This window comes from Crocodylus siamensis, chromosome 9 (assembly GCF_052110815.1).
Source record: "Crocodylus siamensis isolate JL-2025a chromosome 9, ASM5211081v1, whole genome shotgun sequence".
Taxonomy (NCBI): domain Eukaryota; kingdom Metazoa; phylum Chordata; order Crocodylia; family Crocodylidae; genus Crocodylus; species Crocodylus siamensis.
The window spans coordinates 6347096-6366039 of NC_143403.1; the positions used below are offsets into that span (position 1 = coordinate 6347096).

Here is an 18944-nt window from a genome sequence, read left to right on the forward strand (position 1 = left end):
CCTTCTTGGTACCGACTCATTCTTCCCCTTGACACAATGCCAGTACAAGACATAAGCACACATACTTTAGTGCATTTCCAACAAACTTAAGGGTTAAGCACATGGAAAGTCATCAGGAGGATGATGCTTCAATGAGCAGAGTCCTGATAGCGCAAGCACATCTCCCTCAAGGGCACATTTTAAAGCATTCCATGGCAGACTAATGACTTCTCATACTTACACAAGCATATCCTTATTCCCCCTGTGTATCATCTGCACAGATCAACAAGGGAGCCTACTCTGCACAAGTCTGATCTCAAGACACTTAAAAAATAAAATAAAATTAAAAAAAAGGCTGTCAGATACTGCTGTGGGTAGAGGAACGCTATAGAGGCACAGGATGCCAAAATACAGTCATGGGGATTCCCTCTTTCCTGACCAAAGTGATGACTATCCTGTGCAATACCTGGTACAGAGAACCACATTACATAGATTTCAGATTCTTTAGGATTGTAAGAATTAGAAAAGTGGTCATCAGCAGACAATTCCACTGGTTGAAATAAGGTCACCAAATTATTTCCTAGTCAAGGACACTCTTGAGGACTGGAGCACTTGCGACCTATGTATTCCAAGTTAGCTAGATATCCCATGAGAAGCTTCTATCAGAAATGGACTTCTTTCTGTCTTCACTCCAATATTCTTCATCAGCGCTTTTTCAGGGCTGCAACAAAACTATCAGAAATAATATTACCAATATAATCCTCCCTCCCCTCCACTGCCCAAGTAGAAGGCCAAGTGTGTTGCTAGTTAATCATTTCCAGGAGACAAAGACTGGTAGTTCAGTCCTTCTTATAGAAAGAGGAGGGGATACTAAGAGAAAAGGTGTAAAGATATAATGGATATCATCAGTATGTCTATATCTAAGTATAGATATAGACATACTGATCACACACACATATATATGCCCTTCAGATAGATATATGAGATATATTGATGTGTACACGCACACGCATATATTAGGGCTGTGTGACGCTTTAGTAGCCGATTTGATTCAGAGGAGATTCGGCCAGATTCAGCAGCTGAATCTCCAAATCTGAATCGAATCGGGAGACTCATTAATCTCTCCCAATCAAATTGGAAGCCTCCAAATTGATTCAGGGAGATTCAGCCATAGACTGTACAGGCAGGAACTAGGCAGTACCAGTAGGAGCAGGTGGGGGAGCTAATGAGCCCCAGCTTGAGCTGGCAGCCCCGAGAGAAGCCGTGGCGGGCTGGGGGATCGAACCGGGAACTGAGGGAATGAACACAGGCTTCTCCCCAACTCCTGGTTCAACTCCCCCGTTCAAGCCTATGGGCCTACTCCTATAAGGTGCTGAGAATTTTGGCCCATAAATCCAATTAAGCAAAACGCTTAAGTTCTTACTTCAAATAAAGTATGTGAATAATTTAATTGATTTGGGCTGGAATGCTCTGTACCTTGGAGCCCCAATTGCCATTTGAGGGAATCAGTGGCTATACTGGTCATAAACTGAATAGTTCTGTTTTTTCCTTTGCCCCTTTAAAATCATCCAGAGGTTACAAAAGGAAATGAAAGAAAAGCAACACCAGCCAAAGAAAAAAAGGACAGCCTACAAATCGGGAAATCTAAAGAATTCTCCAGCTGTATTAACTCAGATATATTTTAGATGTTGATTTTTTTAAATTTCTGTTGTCCTTTTACAATATGGTCCTTAACGTGTTACAATAAGCAATAAATAAAGGCCACAGAATATAGAGAATATTCTGCATCTTGAGCAATTGAATATTCTTGATGTTGAGCATTTGAGATTACAACCTTAACACTGTATTAAAGTTGGGTTTTTGCTTATTCTCCCCACTGATTTGGTAGCTCCATTCACTGTCACGAGAGGAGAAAAAAAGATCAGTATCTAAAGGCTCTTACAGTTGAGTAACTAGGGCAGCATGCTCTGAAAGGAAAGAATTACTCTTGCTTATATTAATCTGGTGTGGTGTCAGATACTGCAGAAGTCAGGCAAGATGAAATGCAGACTTGAACTCTGGACTTTTTTAGTATTAGTGATTTTGTTTGACCTGCAACAAACTGTAAATAAAGATAATATCAGAAAGGATATTTCTTAGTTCACACAGACTTCTAAGTACATGCCTGAGTGCCTGCAGCTACAATCCTTCTACAGTTCTTTAAAAAAGAAATATAGAGGAAATAACCCACCCCAACATTTTAGCTGGAATTTCCAAAGGGGATCTAAGTGAAGTAGCCAACCAACTTTCATTGACGCTTAATGGAAGGTGGCATCTCACTCTTTCAGTCCGCTTTGGAAATCCCTGTTTAAACTATCAGCAAATAGCTCACACAAAGGAGCATCTGACTCATCTTGACATCCAAAATGTTGTAATCCCTAGTCCATGCCAACTCTGTCAGGAGAATCAGCGAGTTCTCCTTCTGCATCCACAGATTGTGTCATCTCCTCGCAGAACAAAGATCTGGGAGCAGAAGCCGTGGTGCATGGCATTGTTCCCTCACATTTGGTTTTCATTTGCAGTGGGTGGGTGAGTAATTAAGGAAAATTCCAGAGTAGCTTTCACTAAATATAGAGGCTTCCACTGAATAAAATTAATTTGCAGTCGTGATTAGACTTTTACCACCATTCAGAATGAAAAAGGAGAGCCTGAACATATTTTCAGTAGAGAGTCTCATAGTGGTATGGCAAGGGACTGAATCAGACAGGTCAACAAGCATTAAAATGTTCTATCTTCCACCTATCCATTGTCGGTGTTTACAGGAAGATCCATTCATGTTACCTTATAAATATTAGACTTTGCAAAGATTGAGGCGCACACAGTTCTAGTAGTCACAGCATGCCCCTCAACTTAGGTGCAGTCCTGCTTAACTTTAGACTGCCTACCCCAGGAAGGAGTTAAAAAATGAACGGGTAAGGCATTAAGCATTTTCCTAAAGTCAATGTCAAGACTTTGGGGATACCTAAGAGTTGCTCAATACATGGAATGAGGCATGCCATGAAGAAGCAATTCTGAAAGCATGGAAATGCTAAGAAATGGTCAGCAGGAAACAGGGTGGGAGGTAGGAGATGAGAGGGAGGAAAGGGTCCTGAATTCTTTGTTAACTGTCTCCATTCACTTCCAAGTCACAAAACCTACTTTTATTTCTGAGATGACTGCCTGATGTGTTTTTGAAGGCAAATAATCCATAACACATGGTTGTAGGAGCGGTGCCTGCCTTTCACCCAACAGGTTAGTGTTCAGAGCTATTCAACAAGGAGGTGGAGACTAGGACTCTAGACCCTCCTCTCCTTGAGTGGGTTTAAACCCAGAGCTCGCACTAACCACACTCATCCCTAGTGTTTTAGGGCTGAGTTTATTGCTGACAGCGTGAATTGGCCATGGGGTTTTATCCACCTCACAGCTGGGGTCACTCCAGAGTTGTATATAGGGTTCTTGAGCTTTCAGTTAGCACACTGAATCATGAAGGGGAGTAGATAGAAGTGTTGGGTGCAAGTGGCTGTTCAAGTCAATTGTGAACACGGGGATAGATATGGATTCCACACTGGAGGTACAAAATGGATTTGGACACTTAAGGGTCACTTAGGGTGTTGATGCCATGCAAATTTGTATCATCCCTTGGACTTAGGCATCCAGCTCTTGCCTAAGTCCTAGTTATGCGCAGACTGAGGCAACTTGAATCTGGTCCTCTGCATCACCCTTTTCCAGTTCTATGTGCCATAAAGCTAAATGCTCCTCCTAGAAGCACACAAAACTCTTTATGGACCTACTGGCTGCCTTAGGGTGTGTGTAGACAAAATGGTGGCCCTAAATTGAAGCGGTAGGTTTTTTTAAAACACTGCTTCAATTTAGGACCCTTTAAAACCCCCATGTTGTGCACACATCTGAACTTACCTGCCTCTCTGGCAGCGGGGAAGGGAGCGTGAGCTGCCGGCAGGCAGAGCGGTCCCTGGGCTGTGGGGGGCCTGGTGCTTCCCTCCATGGCAGTGGCAGCTCCACCCCCAGGAATTTTAGTTTGCTGCACTCAAGTCATTTAAGGTGCATTACACTGCTGAATTTCCTACAATAGCTGGAATTAATGCACAGTACACCACCGAGGCATGCAAACACCGACACCATTAACGCGGTGCAAAAGCATTTAGCCCGCTTTCAAGTGTCATGTACACATGCCCTTAGGTATGCTGAAGCCAGCCTGATGTAACTGGGAGCAGGTGTCTGAGCATACTTCCTAGGCTTTTCCTGTCGTCCAGATTTTGTACTCTAAACATCCCGGCAAGAGGAAGTTCATCTTACCCAGCAGATAGCCTGTCTGAGAGCTGCAGATTGGCTGCAGAAAAAGAAGCCGCTCAATCCATCCTTCAGATCACAGAGGTTATTGAGATTGATGCACAGAAGCCTCCTCTCGCCCAGCAGCTGGTATGGCCGTATTCCTCCTCTCAGAGAAAGACTGAAAGACCCATGAAGTACAGATCTCCCGAGATGAAATTCCTGACCTCCATATGCCCAGCTGCAGGATGTGCATGTCTCAGCACAGCTTTCCCAGTTTCTAGTGCCTCCTGATTTAGCCGAGCCATGACAAACCCTGTGTCCTGTGCACTAGTAGGGAATAGAACAGCAGTCAACTAGCAGGTTTATGCTGTAAATCTGCCACTTGAACTCTTGGTGAGATTATTCTTGCCACTTGATATATATTTTTTAAAACCACCATTTCTCTTGTTAGATTTTACTATTTGCCCAGCCCTGGAGCTAATATTTCATGCAATTTTTAATAAAGAAACTGTAACCAACAGAGACAGTGCCCCAGTTACTGGCCCCTACTCAAGAGACTATGGACAGCTGCGATCTTGCTAAGAGCAGCTCTTTGTCAGTGCCTCGCAGATGACTGGGGCTTATCTTTCTCCAATACATCAGTGTCAGAGAAACTCATGAGTTACTTGCACAGGTGACATGCCTAGAGAAGCAGTGAACTGTCTGCCACAAACGTAAGTCCTGCCAAAAAGCCAGCCTTAGCTCATGTTAGGGAGCAAGTTAATGTCCACTGCTGCAGCTTAAGCAAATGGGTAGCTTGAAAATTAACCCCATTGCTCTGGTGACACCACTCCAAGAAAGTGAGCTCTTGTAGAAGCTCTAATTGTCACAAGATGACATTTGGTGCTATGCCACTTGCTCAGTATCTTGCTGTTTGTGATAGATGGAACTAATGCGTTAACAAAACTAAAGAACAGAGACAGCTGATGACATGGTATGAAGCTCTTACTCTGAACTAAGAGAAAAACCTAAGTACTTTTCTTTTCTTCCTTGTATATCACAGAGGCATAATGAGCAAAAGAGATGGCTGCCTGGGTGAACGAAAAGAGAAAGAGGGGTTGTTTAAACCCTGCCCCTCAGGCACTTTGCTCAGAGGTCTAGGGAGGCAATTCCCTCCACTTGGGATCAACTGCCTTGAACTTCCTCCTAAATATGCCTATGGCTTGCATGAAATGACCTCCTAAGGTCACTTCCAGCCCTATTTTCTGTTATTCAAAGCCATTGCTTTCAAAGAAGAAAGCAGGGTTCGCTCTAAAAACACAGCTGGAGGTAAAGGAGGAGTTTGTGCTACGGCAGTCCTGGTAATATTCATTTAGTAGATATAGCAGTCAGCCAAGAAATGGGAGACATTGGTTCAATCTTTCATCTGTCTGATGGATTTGTACCTCCATCTCCCACCTCTTAGGAGCATGCCTAACCATGACCAGGCTAATGGATATTTGAGCCAGGACAATCTTACCCTTTCTGTTGAAGCTGTGCCATTGTACCAAAGATAATTCAAGACTCACTGGAGCAAAGCAGGAGCACAAGAAGGTGCGTGGCTCTGCAGCTTTGTGGTTAAGGCACTCCCATAACAGCAGACTGATCTGCGTTCTAGTCCCTGTGTCTAGGTTTTACATTGGGAAAAAAAAATCACTGGATTAATGACAGAAGCAATTTTGGGATCTGTCCCAGGTGAGCCAGAGTCATGTTTCTCTTTGCGCTTTCCACTGGCACCTGAAATCCTGCACGCTTTGAGTGCATTACTTTAAGCCTCGTGAATGTAGACTAGGATTGGCACTAAGATGCTCCCCACTCCCCACAGCCATATGGAAAAACCAGTTTAATTAACTTGGGCTCGGGGAAGGAGCAGGTGGTATCAGGGAGGAGGGCTGGTGGCTCAATGGAGAGGGGGTGTTCGCAGGACTTGGGGCTGATGCACCCATGGGGGAGGCTGGCCCAGTCAGTGGCAAATTGAGGGGCTCAAAATAGCCTGGTCAGGGTTGGATGGGGGTTGGGAACATCATAGCCTTGGGGATGAGGTGAGAGGCCCATGGCTGTGCTGAGAACGTGTACAAGCATTCACGAGATCAGCTTCACTCTTTCTTAGACTGGGTTAACCCGATCTCGATCTAAGTTAGTTCACCTACTTGGGCCAACTAACTTAGTTTTGGCTTGCCATTCTGGGGGTAATTTAAGTCCTCTACATGTATGGGCTGTATGGTTGGGCATTTAGATCAACCTCACCCTGGTTAGATTGATTGAAACGTAACACGCCCCCATACCCGTTGCTGCTTATAGAACTTTTTAAAGAAAGTGGCGGTCCTTTCTCCAGAGCCCAATCCTGTCAGAGCGTGTTCGGCAAGTTTGAAAAATGTCTCCCAGATCAAGCCAGTCATGGAGAATTTCTAGTTTCTAGATCCTGTTCTGCTTGGGCTTAAGCTTAACATTGCTCACCGTTGTCAAGACTGGGGCATTTGTACAGATGTACTCCTCTAGGCACCTTAGGAAATTCAGAAAGCAAGCGCTTATGGAATTTAAATGCCTTCAAGGTGAAGTGACAGCTGGGCAGTTGGGAGTGGGGGGGAAGTTTTTTTGTGGAGGAGGGGGGAGTTAGCAGTTTTGGATTTTGTGCCCAACTTCTATCTAAATCCGACATTACAAGCCTACATCCTGTTTTCAGATTGTGTCCTTAATTCCTAAAGAGACCTCTCTCTTATTTTCCCTGCCCTGGCAGTACCAGATTGATCAGCAGGTAGAAAGCAAATGAATCAGGCCCTCAAAAGAGGTCTATTTCAGCATCAGCATCACATGCAGAAACATAGAAGGGCTCTTGTTAAAGCAGGAAACTCCCCCTGGCTTTTGAGAATTTTGTTTTATTTTCAGGCCTCAGCAAGTTTTGCAGCAAGGCAGTGGATTTTTTTTTTGTTTTACACTAGCTCAGTGATAACTCGTGGAATTCATTCTGCAAGTAGCATGTTCAGAAAGATGAGGCCTGATTCTCCGCTGCCTCGAATGCCTGTGTAGCCATTTACAGCTGTGCAACATGACCATCAGTTGGGGACGAAACGCCACTTCCTGCCTGAGCGAGTGGAGAACAATGATTTTACTCCTTCTTTCCATAGGGTTAGGAACTACAAAAAATAAGACTTAACACAGTCAGCAGCTAGATGCTGAGAAACAGACAGTGTGTCCTGGGTTGGTGATGGGACTGCAACGAAGCCGTTTGCTCTGCCCATATCCTAATACACCCCTGTCCCTGTTGTCAGTATACATTTATACCAAATGCCAATTGCTCCAGCATCCTGGATCACTCCATTCACTGTGACCACATCTCCCAATGCCAGCTCCGGGAGGGTACAAGCATCCCCCAAGACAGGGGTCATAGTAGTCAACAACAATTTTCTATGTCATCCAATGATTTCTTTTAGTGGCTCCATGCTGGAGCAGTTACGTGCAAATCATGCTACAGACTAAAATCTGGGTGTAGCATTTGCAGAACTTTCTAATTTAAAAATAGGTAAGTATATACACTCATCTGTTGGATATTGCTCAGCTGTTATAGTCTGACATGGTGTTATTATCTTTTTTCAGGAAATCCATTCAGAAATTGAATATGTTTTATGATATTGATACTGTATGCTTTGTCCAGAAACAGCAAGTGTCCTTGAGATGAAACAGCTGATTATGAGGCTCCTGGTGTGTTATATAGTTCATCCATCAAAGATTTTAATGGAAAAGAAAATTCACTCCCTACTAATGTCAGTCTCTTTTTTAAAAACACCCTCTGGCTACGAAATTACCTGTTGAAGTCCCTGAAACTAAAAAAAAAAAAAAAAAAAAAAAAGAAGATAATAATAACATAATGAATGGTTTGGAAGAGTTTTGCCAGCATGTGTTTATTCAAATTAGACATTTTTTGCCTTTTTTTATGCAGAATTTCTGCAGCATTCTGGTGATGGGAACCCTTATTGTTCTGCAGCTGAATGATACTACTGATGTTTTGACATATCAGGCTTACTTTTCTACACCTCACAGAATGCTTTGTATTATTATTATAATATGAGCATGGGCTAATGAGCTTTCTCACTAGAAGCACAATGGCAAACAGACTGAGATTTCTGGGGGAACATGGTAAAGTAGCTTCCTTTGCATTGCTTATTGTAGAGCTTATTGTAAGCTCTAACTTTAGAAAGCCCTTGTGTACATGCTAAACTTGGAGTATGCGTCTCTTGAACGACTGGTGCCTCCCAAGATTTGGGGGGGGGGGCACCATGACGGCGAGTGGTGAATGGGAACTGCCCACTGCTGCTGGTGGCAGTGTTGAGTGACAACTGCCCGCAGCCACATTGACAGCAAAGGGGGAGCAGGTGTGGGTGATGGCCACTCACAGAAGCCAGTGGCAGCTTCCACAGTGACCAATCTCGGGGGGGGCATGTGCCCCCCCATTTGTTGCCTATGCTATGTCTCTCCCACCATACATTAATTGCCTTTGTAACTAGACTTCCCCCACTCCCAATCACCTTTTTATCTGATATATAGCATTGTGTCCAACTATTATGATTTTTGCAATCAGTTACATTTTAGAATTTTTTTAAAATCAGCAAAAACCAATTAAGCAGGACTCTGTGCAGAACTGTGAACCCTTCTGCCCCAATTCTAAATGTAGTATTTGGGCTTTAATATATATAACGGAAAGAGAGTATGAACTTATTTGGGCTTTCAAATTTTTTAAAACCAGGTTTAACTTCTGTTTTTATACAATGTGATATTTCCATTAACAGGAACTAATACATATTGTAACAACAGCATTACTATAATATATAATGGTATATTATTCTTCTTCTTGCAGCTTTTACAGCAACTTCTACATGAGAAATTTACAGATATTAGATTAAATATCACCCAAGTAGGGGTGATCAGAAAATGGTTTTCCCATCACAGGAAAAAAATTTGATAATTTCCCCCTCAATCAAGACAAAAAAAATAAAAATTGCAAACAGTGCCCAATTGTGTGACAAATTAACTCTCATTACTTGAGGGTTCAAATGAAAGTGCTCCCAAGTGGAGTGCCTTCATTAACTTCTGTCGGATTGGGGCTGGGCTTATGTAACTCAGCCCTGTCCCAGTGCTGTCTGCACGATGGGAGGAGGGAGAAGGGAGGGAGAGGGAGCTCGGGCTGGGGTTTGCCCAGCATATGCTGGACATGGGGTAGGCGGCTTAGGGGCCCTGACAGATCCAGAACCACAATCTAGATCCTCAAAATCCTACTCTTTGATTTAAATACTAGAAAATACTAAATCAAGAATCTAATATAAAAATAATATAACTAAGTGATGTATGAAAAGAGGTATTATAATTGCTGCCAACGTATCTGAGGATATAAACATCAAGAATAATGTGGAATTCTTTAAGAAGGTCAAACTAGACTAAGCGCTAAGAAAGTTTCCTGAAACTAGAGAGCTAGTAGATTGAGGAAAAATATTTCAAGAAGAATGATGGTAGGTCTATCTCTTGAGATATTTAAAAATACCAGGAAACCCATAATGCAAGAAACATGCCCAGTATTAGCTAAGGGAATTAAGTGAATGCTCTGTGGAGATCTTTTGACTATTATAAACGAATGGAGACTTACAGAGGTACCACTATATTGCCTTAGGAAATAAGCTCCAGCTACTCTATTTACTACCTTGTATATGAAAAAGGTTGCATAACAGTATTTGATAGACAAGACAAAACGAGACAATTATTCTAATTCAGAGGCAATATACTTCAAGATGTTGTAGGTTTTTCCTACAACCACTGTAAATATGAATATTTCAGAGTATAATATGGAGATCAAATGTGAACTACATTTGCCAAAAAGATTAATATCTTTTCATTAAAAATGAGAGTGCACTGTTGGTTCAACATTTGCATTTAGATCGAGTAAGTAATAAGTGTATTGACTGCTTAAAGATGCATGGTGCCAAAAAAGCGGAAGAACAACAAGGAGGATAGCGTCCACTTGCAGAAGTGGACAATAAAATAAGGGAAATGCTTTTATTTTGTGTTCTTGCCTTCAGAATGTCAAAGTCCTATCTACAAAGAACAAAACGATTCCCTGTCAGAACCAGCGCTGGTTGAACACGACAAAAAACCACCTCTGTGAATATCCATCCAAATGCTCGTTCTTTCCAAGTATACGTCTGTGACTTGGGATATGAGACTATGCAGGGTGGGCTGGTGTTTACACAAATTCTTGGCACATAGTCGTTCCCTACAAGAACATGCATTGACACATGCAAAGGCAACCGTATTCATTAGCCGTTATTCATCATCCCATGTTTATGCAATTTTAGGCATCCAACATTTTGTGACATGGTGACTGATCACGGAGTCAATATAAACAGCAACTCGGCAAGCAAACACCACCCCAGATTTATGCTCGCTTGTGGTATACATCCTTCAGCTCCCACGTAGCAGGTACAAAGTGAGGGACTGGGGTGAAGTAACACAGATCAGATGCAGCTTCCATAGTATTAGGTCAGTATGGCTAAAAACTTAGGTGGCATTTATGTTGTGCCTGGCTGAGGCAGCCTGGAAGGGAAACAGGGAGTGCAGGAAAAGCACCACCACTGACCGTGACCCAGTATGTCTCATGCACTTTCATGGGTACATAGAATCATAGCAGTCGGGTCGGAAGGGACCACGTAGATCTTCAAGTCCGACCCCCCGCCTGGGCGGGAGAAAAGACTGGACTCAAATGATTCCAGCCAGGTAGGCATCAAGCCTCTTCTTAAAGCCCCCCAGGGTAGGAGCCAGCACCACTTCCCTTGGAAGTTGGTTCCAGATCCTAGCCGCCCTGACTGTGAAGTAGTTCTTGCGGATGTCTGATCTAAACCTCCTCTCCAACAACTTGTGTCCATTGTTCCTTGTCATGCCAGGGGGCGCGAGGGGAATCAGTGTCTCCCCTAAACCCTTCTGGTCCCCCCCTTGTGAGTTTATAGACAGTCACCAGGTCCCCCCTCAGCCTTCTCTTGTGAAGCCTGAACAGGTTTAGGTCCTGCAGTCTTTCACTGTAGGGTCTGCCCTGTAGTCCCCGGATCATGCGGGTGGCCCTCCTCTGGACCCTTTCAACGTTGTCCACATCCCTCCTGAAGTGGGGTGCACAGAAGTGGATGCAGTACTCCAGCTGTGGCCTGACCACCATTGCACAGAGGGGGAGGATCACTTCCCTGGCTCTACTTGAGATGCACCTGTGGATGCAGGACAAGGTGCGGTTAGCCCTGCCAACCGTGACCTCGCATTGTCAGCCCATGTTCATCTGGGAGTCAATAATGACTCCAAGATCCCTTTCTGTACATACTGTACTTGCTTGCAGTGGAGTATGTCGTAGATCTGTCAAACTATTTTTCACACTACTCTAAATTAAGCATAGTGGCTCCTAGCAAAAAGAAAAACAAATTGCCCATCACCTACAATTAGGATTGGAGCAAACTTTCAGATGAATAGTGCTAGTGCTTGCACTAGCTTTGTCTATAACACCCTCAGACCAGACAAACTATTCTGTACCACTTGCAAAATAGCATAGCTGGAAATAGATGAAAAATTATTAGTTTTATGTCAAGAGTTTAAAAGAAACCTGAGTCCCTAGGAATGCAGCTGCCTTTTCCACTATGCACATATGAAACATTATTTCTCACTCACTGCACCAATGTGTCATGCTGAAACAGCCTTTTCTTTTCCCCCAAAATACAAAACTTCAGACAATTTACACAAGATCAGAATCTTGCTTTTTTTTTTTTTTTTTTTTTTTTTACAGGTGGAACACGTTGCTGTGTTCTATTTTGGGTCATTTACACCGTGCGCTTTTGGTACAGGGTGTCTTTCTGCTCTGAATCTATGAATCAAAATGAATTCTCCAATGGATGTTTGGGGAAATAATTTGCCCCCTAGCACTCTTCAATCTTCATCTCCGACATATTCAAGGATGCTTAACTCCCTCAAGAAAAAAAATGCACATAAATCTTCAATAATATGTCCTTACATGCCTTCTTAAAATGAAAATGGATATTCTTCTGTAAATTATTGGAGTTTTGCTGCAAACTCTAAGGAGCATGCCAGTTTTGGAAGCCAGCTTGAATCTTAAAAATACATAAATAAAACACGTGCTGATAGACTTGAGCCACAATCATCCTGAAAGTTGCTAAACCATTCTTCTAAAGTCCCTCTCCAGAAAATGATGAGAGTTGAAAGTGCTCAGTGGGTTGCCAGATGAGCTTAATGCAAAATACACATTGTACTTTTTTTCTGACAGCTGAAAAATATCTTTTCCCATTTATTACTTTTGCATATGGAGGTGTACTATGGAAACAGGTCTACACCGAGACCTTCAGTCCAGATGCCCCTACTTCCTGGGCTAGAACTCCCCTGAAGTTCATACATATTCACTGAGAAACAGCGTTAAACAAATTAACTAAGAGCACAATCCATTAGGCCTCTGTGATGCAGCTAGTATTTGCTCCGGATTTGAATTCAGCCGATTTGGGGAACAGTGATTCGATTCAGTGATTTGAATCACTGTCCCAATTTGATTCCCGCCATGGTCCCCAACCCCCAGCCCCTTTTCCCCCACCCAAGTACTTACCAGCGGGAAGATGGCTGCAGCTCCCTGCTGCAGCCACTGGGGACTTCCTGAACCATCAAAGCTCTCTGAATATTTTCTGAAGATTTGGAGAGCTTTGAATTGATTCAGACCTTTAAATTGGTCCCCTGAATTGATTCAGATTCGGGGATTTGGCCACTGAATTGGGCCGAATCTCCTCCAAATCGAATCACCACCCAAAGCTAAGCTCAGCTCTACAATCCGTCTCGTACTGAAGTCCAAGTAGAAAAGTCCAATCAGCTTTCAAGGGAATTAGGCTTGACCCTCAAACACAAACCAACAATACTGTTCGATACTATAATAATATCACTCTTGCACTGTGAAGACTGAACGTGAAATTACGTACAGCCTGGAGCTCTGGAAAAAGAACATTAGTATAGGACACCGAAGCTCAGAGCAGCATCAAACCTCTTACCTCCAGATACCAAAGAATAGGAGCATTGCAATTTCTGGACACTTGACAACAAAAGAGAGGTTGATTATTGTAAATGCACAAAATCTTCCTGTTAACTGATTCACGGAGTAGCTCTGGAATCACCTCCAGGCAAGAAGAATACTTGGCTTTCCTTTTGGCCTTCCTTCATTCACAATCCCAGTTAATGGAAAGTCTCAAAACTGCCTGATTTTTAATGACAGCTTTCTAAAAGTTTTAGAACATTACCTGAACTAGCCTGCATTTAGAGCAGAGCGTGCACGGACAACAACAAAAAACACTCTTTTCTGGGTTGAGCTGGTAGCTGATCAGAAATATTTAAAAAAAACAAAAACAAACACTTAAGTGCCCCTTTTAAAACTTTCTTTCTATTTTTTGGAGTAATTACCAGCCAACAGGATTTATTAATATTTATCTCCTTGAAATGCATATTAACATAATAATTTGCCCTTCCATTGTGAGTCTATCATTCACCCAGATACGTTTACTCAGCTATAAAGCTGAGCTCTCCACCCTGCTTGACTTTGTTTCATTTTAGGGTGAATACCTGGATCTTGAATCTCTGCCTAGGAACAAGAATTCCCAGTGCTGTCTCACAGCAGCTCCTCTTAAAATGTAGAAGCATGAAAAAATAATATGGGTTACTGCTTATGTTCAAAAGGGAAATCAAAAACTGCCAGATGCCTTGTACCTCTACATCTCCATATCCCCCCTTGGGCAATATCCTCAGCTTCCTGTTCTCTATGATACACAAACATGAAAGAAACTAAACTTAAAATAAAAAATTAGCAATTTACATTCTGTCAATTTAGCTTAAGTCAACTGGAAGGCTTCCCATAAGCATATACATCTAAGCAATGGCTAAAATTAATAAAAGAGCTGGAAAACATGGAGTAACTTTGATCAGTGCTTTAACACAGTTGCTTTAAAACAGTTTATATCAACTTCCAGAGAATACACATTTGAATAATGAGAACTAGCCTTTTTTTTTTTTTTTTTGACTCCCACCTCAGCCTTCTCATATTTTTACCTTAAATTCAACTACTGTTTCCTCAGTTGCTTTCTGGGACTAACACGTTTTTCAACACACAAACACACACAGAGCAACTGAGAATATTCCCTATTGATTGGTAATTGTGCTTTGTGTTTCAGATGAGGAAATATGCAATTAAAAAAAAAAAGAAAAGAGAAGGATGCATATCAACTCTCTGTTGGGCTTCTTGTAACTAAAGCTTTGGCACAGCAGCTAGGTTGTGTTTTCAGGTTAGGTTTCTAAGAAACAATTGGCTCCTTTGTGTTATTTCATAGTTCTCCTGAAATGTGGGGGGTTTTCAACCTTGGGACATCACATACCAGTTTCAACAGGAAGCTTCCTTGCAGGGTCTCCCCCTGCAAATTCTGAGTGCATCTCCAGCTCTGAGCAACTCACCTGCAAACCCTATCCCTCAGCACCCATATTTTTTGGAAAGGGCACCTGACCCCCAAAATCATCATAGGGACTGTTTTGCAGCCATTATGTTCCCTGTATGCAGGGAGCTCACTCATTGGCCACCTTCAAAACTTCTCTCGGAACATTTTTTTTTTGTTGCCGTTGTGCCCATAACAGTCTTAAAGGGAGTTGGGTTACCAGTGGGTTGAGACCTCTGACCATTCTGCTAACCCAAGACTGCCTTCTCCTCCCCAGCCATCGGCCTGTTTCTATCTCTTTGTTTTGTCCCTTGGAAACATGGGCTATCTTTTTGTGCTCTGTTTGTAACATCGAGTTCAAAGGTGTCCTGATCTATAATAATGGCTCATACAAAATACAGCAATACAAGTAAGCAATACAAAAACCACTGCAACTTATATCAACTAGGGAGTGAAAAACAGGACTGACTCTTATCCACTACTTCACCAGCATCCTAGAAGGTTCTTCCTGGGAGAAAGTGGCATGGAAATACCTTGGCATTAAGCAGGAAAGAGGATTTGGACTGAAAAAAACCAAGAGTGCCTTGGCTGTAATGCTCCAAAGGGATAGAAATTTCTTTTACTGTGATTTGGCTTTGTAAGCAGGAAAAATATATGGGCATAGCCCTGGCTCATTCAAAATTATTCATATAATGGTAACCGTCAGAGACCACCGACCTTCAGGAAAGAAGGCTACAGAAGATTGATCAGCCTGTGTCCTGAATATTCAATGTTATGTCGAAACCTGAATACAGATAACTGTTAACTTTGTGTTGAAGTTAATATGTACTATTCAAGTTTGAATAATGAAACGCAGATAACACTATTACAGCATAAAAGTTTTGTATCGGTCCCACTTGCTTATTAAAACAGTCACTATATACAGCAACGACAAAAATCTCCACTGCGATTGTATTATGATACCTTCCAGACAAAGATATCGAATCAAATATCATTAGGAAATCACAGGGAGTTCAAACCCTGCCACCGGATATGGTGAGCAGCAGAAATCTCGTTTGATCTTGAACAGATTCCTTGTATGTAAATAGCATTATTATTTCACGTATCACCAGTGACCTTAGGAACATACCAGGCAAGGAAGGATTGTTCATTTCTTCCATCGATTTTCCAGTTTCCAGTAAATTGTTTTTATCTTGGGGTTGTTTACCCACTAGGAATAAAAATGCCTAAATGGACTTCAGAAAATGGTGGAAAGGTTGGGAACCTGAGGCCCTCTGCTTATAGAGGGAAGCTGATACTTATCTATTAGCTTTTGCTTCTGTTAATAATGGACCACAGCGTTAAAAATGGATTGAATAGAACTACTCTGAATGTCACTCGATATAGTTGTTGGAGGAATTTGAGCTTTCAAAATGTTAAAGGACAGCAACAAAAGTCCAAAAATAATGTATCCTAATTGCTCACCTTATGAAACAAAACCAAACAGCCCATCTGGCCCTTTCAAATTACTTTTCTATGGCAGGAAGAGGTGGCATTTGGTTTTTGATGATAGGAATTAAGTATTCCTTCATGAAATTCATCCAGCAAGATAGGACGGCTTTTAAAAAGGCCATCCCATCTCTCCCCCCCCGCCATAATTTCATAAAAGACCGGATAAGAAAAAATAACCCATGGATAACTTAGAGCTTTAAATTCTAAATGCTGGTGTATTTTTGTGAATTGTTTTGTCCTTTATTATGCAAGAGGAAATTCTACCACATCCAAAAGCAACATCTACAATTGCTGGACTGCCTGATGCACACATGATGAGAATGGTATCTAAACCCTAATGCATAAGTCAGAAAAGTGATATGTAATATCAAACTTCATTGAGCAAATTTCCACATCAGTAAATTTTTCGATAATGTCAACTTCCATTAATGCAACAGAAACGTATCATAAAAATGGATGCTCATGTGCTTCGTTGATGACAGAAGAATGGATGGACAAGGCATACGCTTTGAAATGATAAAGCGTTCACTTACCTCACGGTCCAACAACGTAGGTGAAACCACTGTCACAATGTCTCCTTTCTCTGGATCAATGTAGAACATGTTTGGAGAAGGCTTGTCGGGGGTCTGTTTAAGGATATTGTACCTCAATAGAGCATTATCTGTGGAAGGGTCATCAGCATCGAAGGCTGTCATGCGCATCACGATAGTTCCTAAAAAAGGAGGGGGACAAACATAATATAATAGGGTTAATCACATCAATGATGTGACACCTCTATTTCCATATGTGAGAACTGCTGGCTGTAAGCCAGCATCAGCTCAGGGAAACCAACAAGATTTTTATCTGGTATTTAGCATGTCCATTTTTCTTCCTGTTACCGCTTGTGTTGTGAGACTGGCAACAGAAGTTGTGCATCTCTGCCCTACAAAAGGCAAATGTATCTAGTCCAAACTATGATTTACTGCTAGTCACATCAATGGTACTTATGCAAGGAGTCCAGTAAAATAATGTGTATAGTTATGGTTTGAGTGTAAATTTAGAGGATACCATAAGCAGACAAGGTTCCTTGGGTGGATGTGATGTTTTATTAGACCAACTAAATAGTTGGAAAAATTGTTCTTTGCAAGCTTTCAGGCACGCAAGCCTTTCTTCAAGCACAGGGAAAGTTTCTTGGTGCTTCCTATGCCAAAAGAAAGGGGTTTGTGCCTGTAAGCTTGCAACGAACAATTTTTCCAACTATTTAGTTAGTTTAACACAAGATACTACATCTACCCAAAGGACCCTGTCTGCCCATGTCCTAAGACAGCTACAGCCAACAACCCAGGATACTATACCAAACATAGATGATATTGGCATACAGGTACACACTTATTTTTGCCTTAAAGGGTCATACATTTGAGGGGTTGGTTGGATGTCAGGCACCTTCTAACCAAACAGCTCCTGATAAGTAAGAAAGACTCTACTACAGTGGTAATCCTTTTTAGACTCAGAGACACCCCTTGGTAGACCCATGTACCCTTCAGAAAATGCCAGCTCTTAGTTGTCACTTGTTTTTAGATGACAGAAGAATGCTAGAGCAATCTCCCTATTGCAAAGAACTTAGAAAGACCACAACAAATCAGAATGTGTTTAAAGCTAAGGATTCCTGTTTGAAATCTCCAGATTTATCTCCTAAAAGTGCTAACATTGCTTGGCACCCTGAGGCACCCCTGAAAGGCTCTCAGGGCACCCTAGGGTGACTAACTGCTCTGCTATATAGAATTCATGTACTTTTCTAATCTCAATGTCAACATCCTAAATTTACCATATCAGCCTCATGATTAAAATACTTCTACTCCCAAATTGTCCTTAGCATGAGGAACTTGTTCTCAGTACCTGTCTACCTAGAATATACCGTTATATCCTAGCTGTGGTTCTCTAGCCTTTCTTGTGAACGCTGATAATTGCTAAGTATTATCATAAAAGCCTTCCATAGAAATAATATGCTGTGCAGTCCTTTCCCCTATGTGAAATCAGTGTAAAGTTCTACTCATTGCTACCAAATTGCACATTTACTTCACACAAAGCATTGTGGGAAACACAGGGGAAAGTAGTCAAGCACTTAAGCTGTCCAGTTATTCAACCCAGGTCTTCAAAGTTTCTGGACCCATGTTACTTAGTGAATCAATTCAATTTGGTTTCAATTTTATTTTTCCATGTTATTAAAACTGTCCAACTGAAATTAAATGGAGAAAGCTTATTACTCATAACTTAGCTTTTGTGAGGATTCTGAACTAACCAGAGAATAAAATACTACCCAATCAGAATCAAATCAAAGCATCAAACAAATTATCTCAGGATTGGAAGGAAGTGAAATCATCAGATTAATTTAAAAAATATTATCAATCCTTACATAAGCTCTAGGAGGCGAGTCGGAAAGGGTGGCTGTCCTTTGGCTTATAAATCCCAACTAAAACAATTTACCAAAGTCAATCAACTCTGTAATTTGAGTTTAAATGGCTTAAAATGGAAAACCAAATCATCTCATGTCTGAACTGCAACCTCAAAGCCTATTATAAACCTTCCTTCTCAGATTTCAGTTCTTATGCAATAGCTAACCCTTTCTTCTGCCATTCTGGTCTAAGCTTAGATAGGGGGGAGCTACTTTAAAGCTCATTAAGT

General features: G+C 41.8%; 1 protein-coding gene across 1 annotated transcript in view; it reads right to left on the reverse strand.

Annotated features, from left to right (window-relative positions):
• The window catches only part of CDH13 (cadherin 13), a 751386-nt gene that overhangs the window by 204022 nt on the left and 528420 nt on the right, over window positions 1-18944 (reverse strand). The window contains exon 7 of the mRNA XM_090062749.1: window positions 16817-16995. Coding sequence (XP_089918875.1) covers window positions 16817-16995 — 179 coding nt within the window. The remainder of the gene's footprint in view (window positions 1-16816; window positions 16996-18944) is intronic.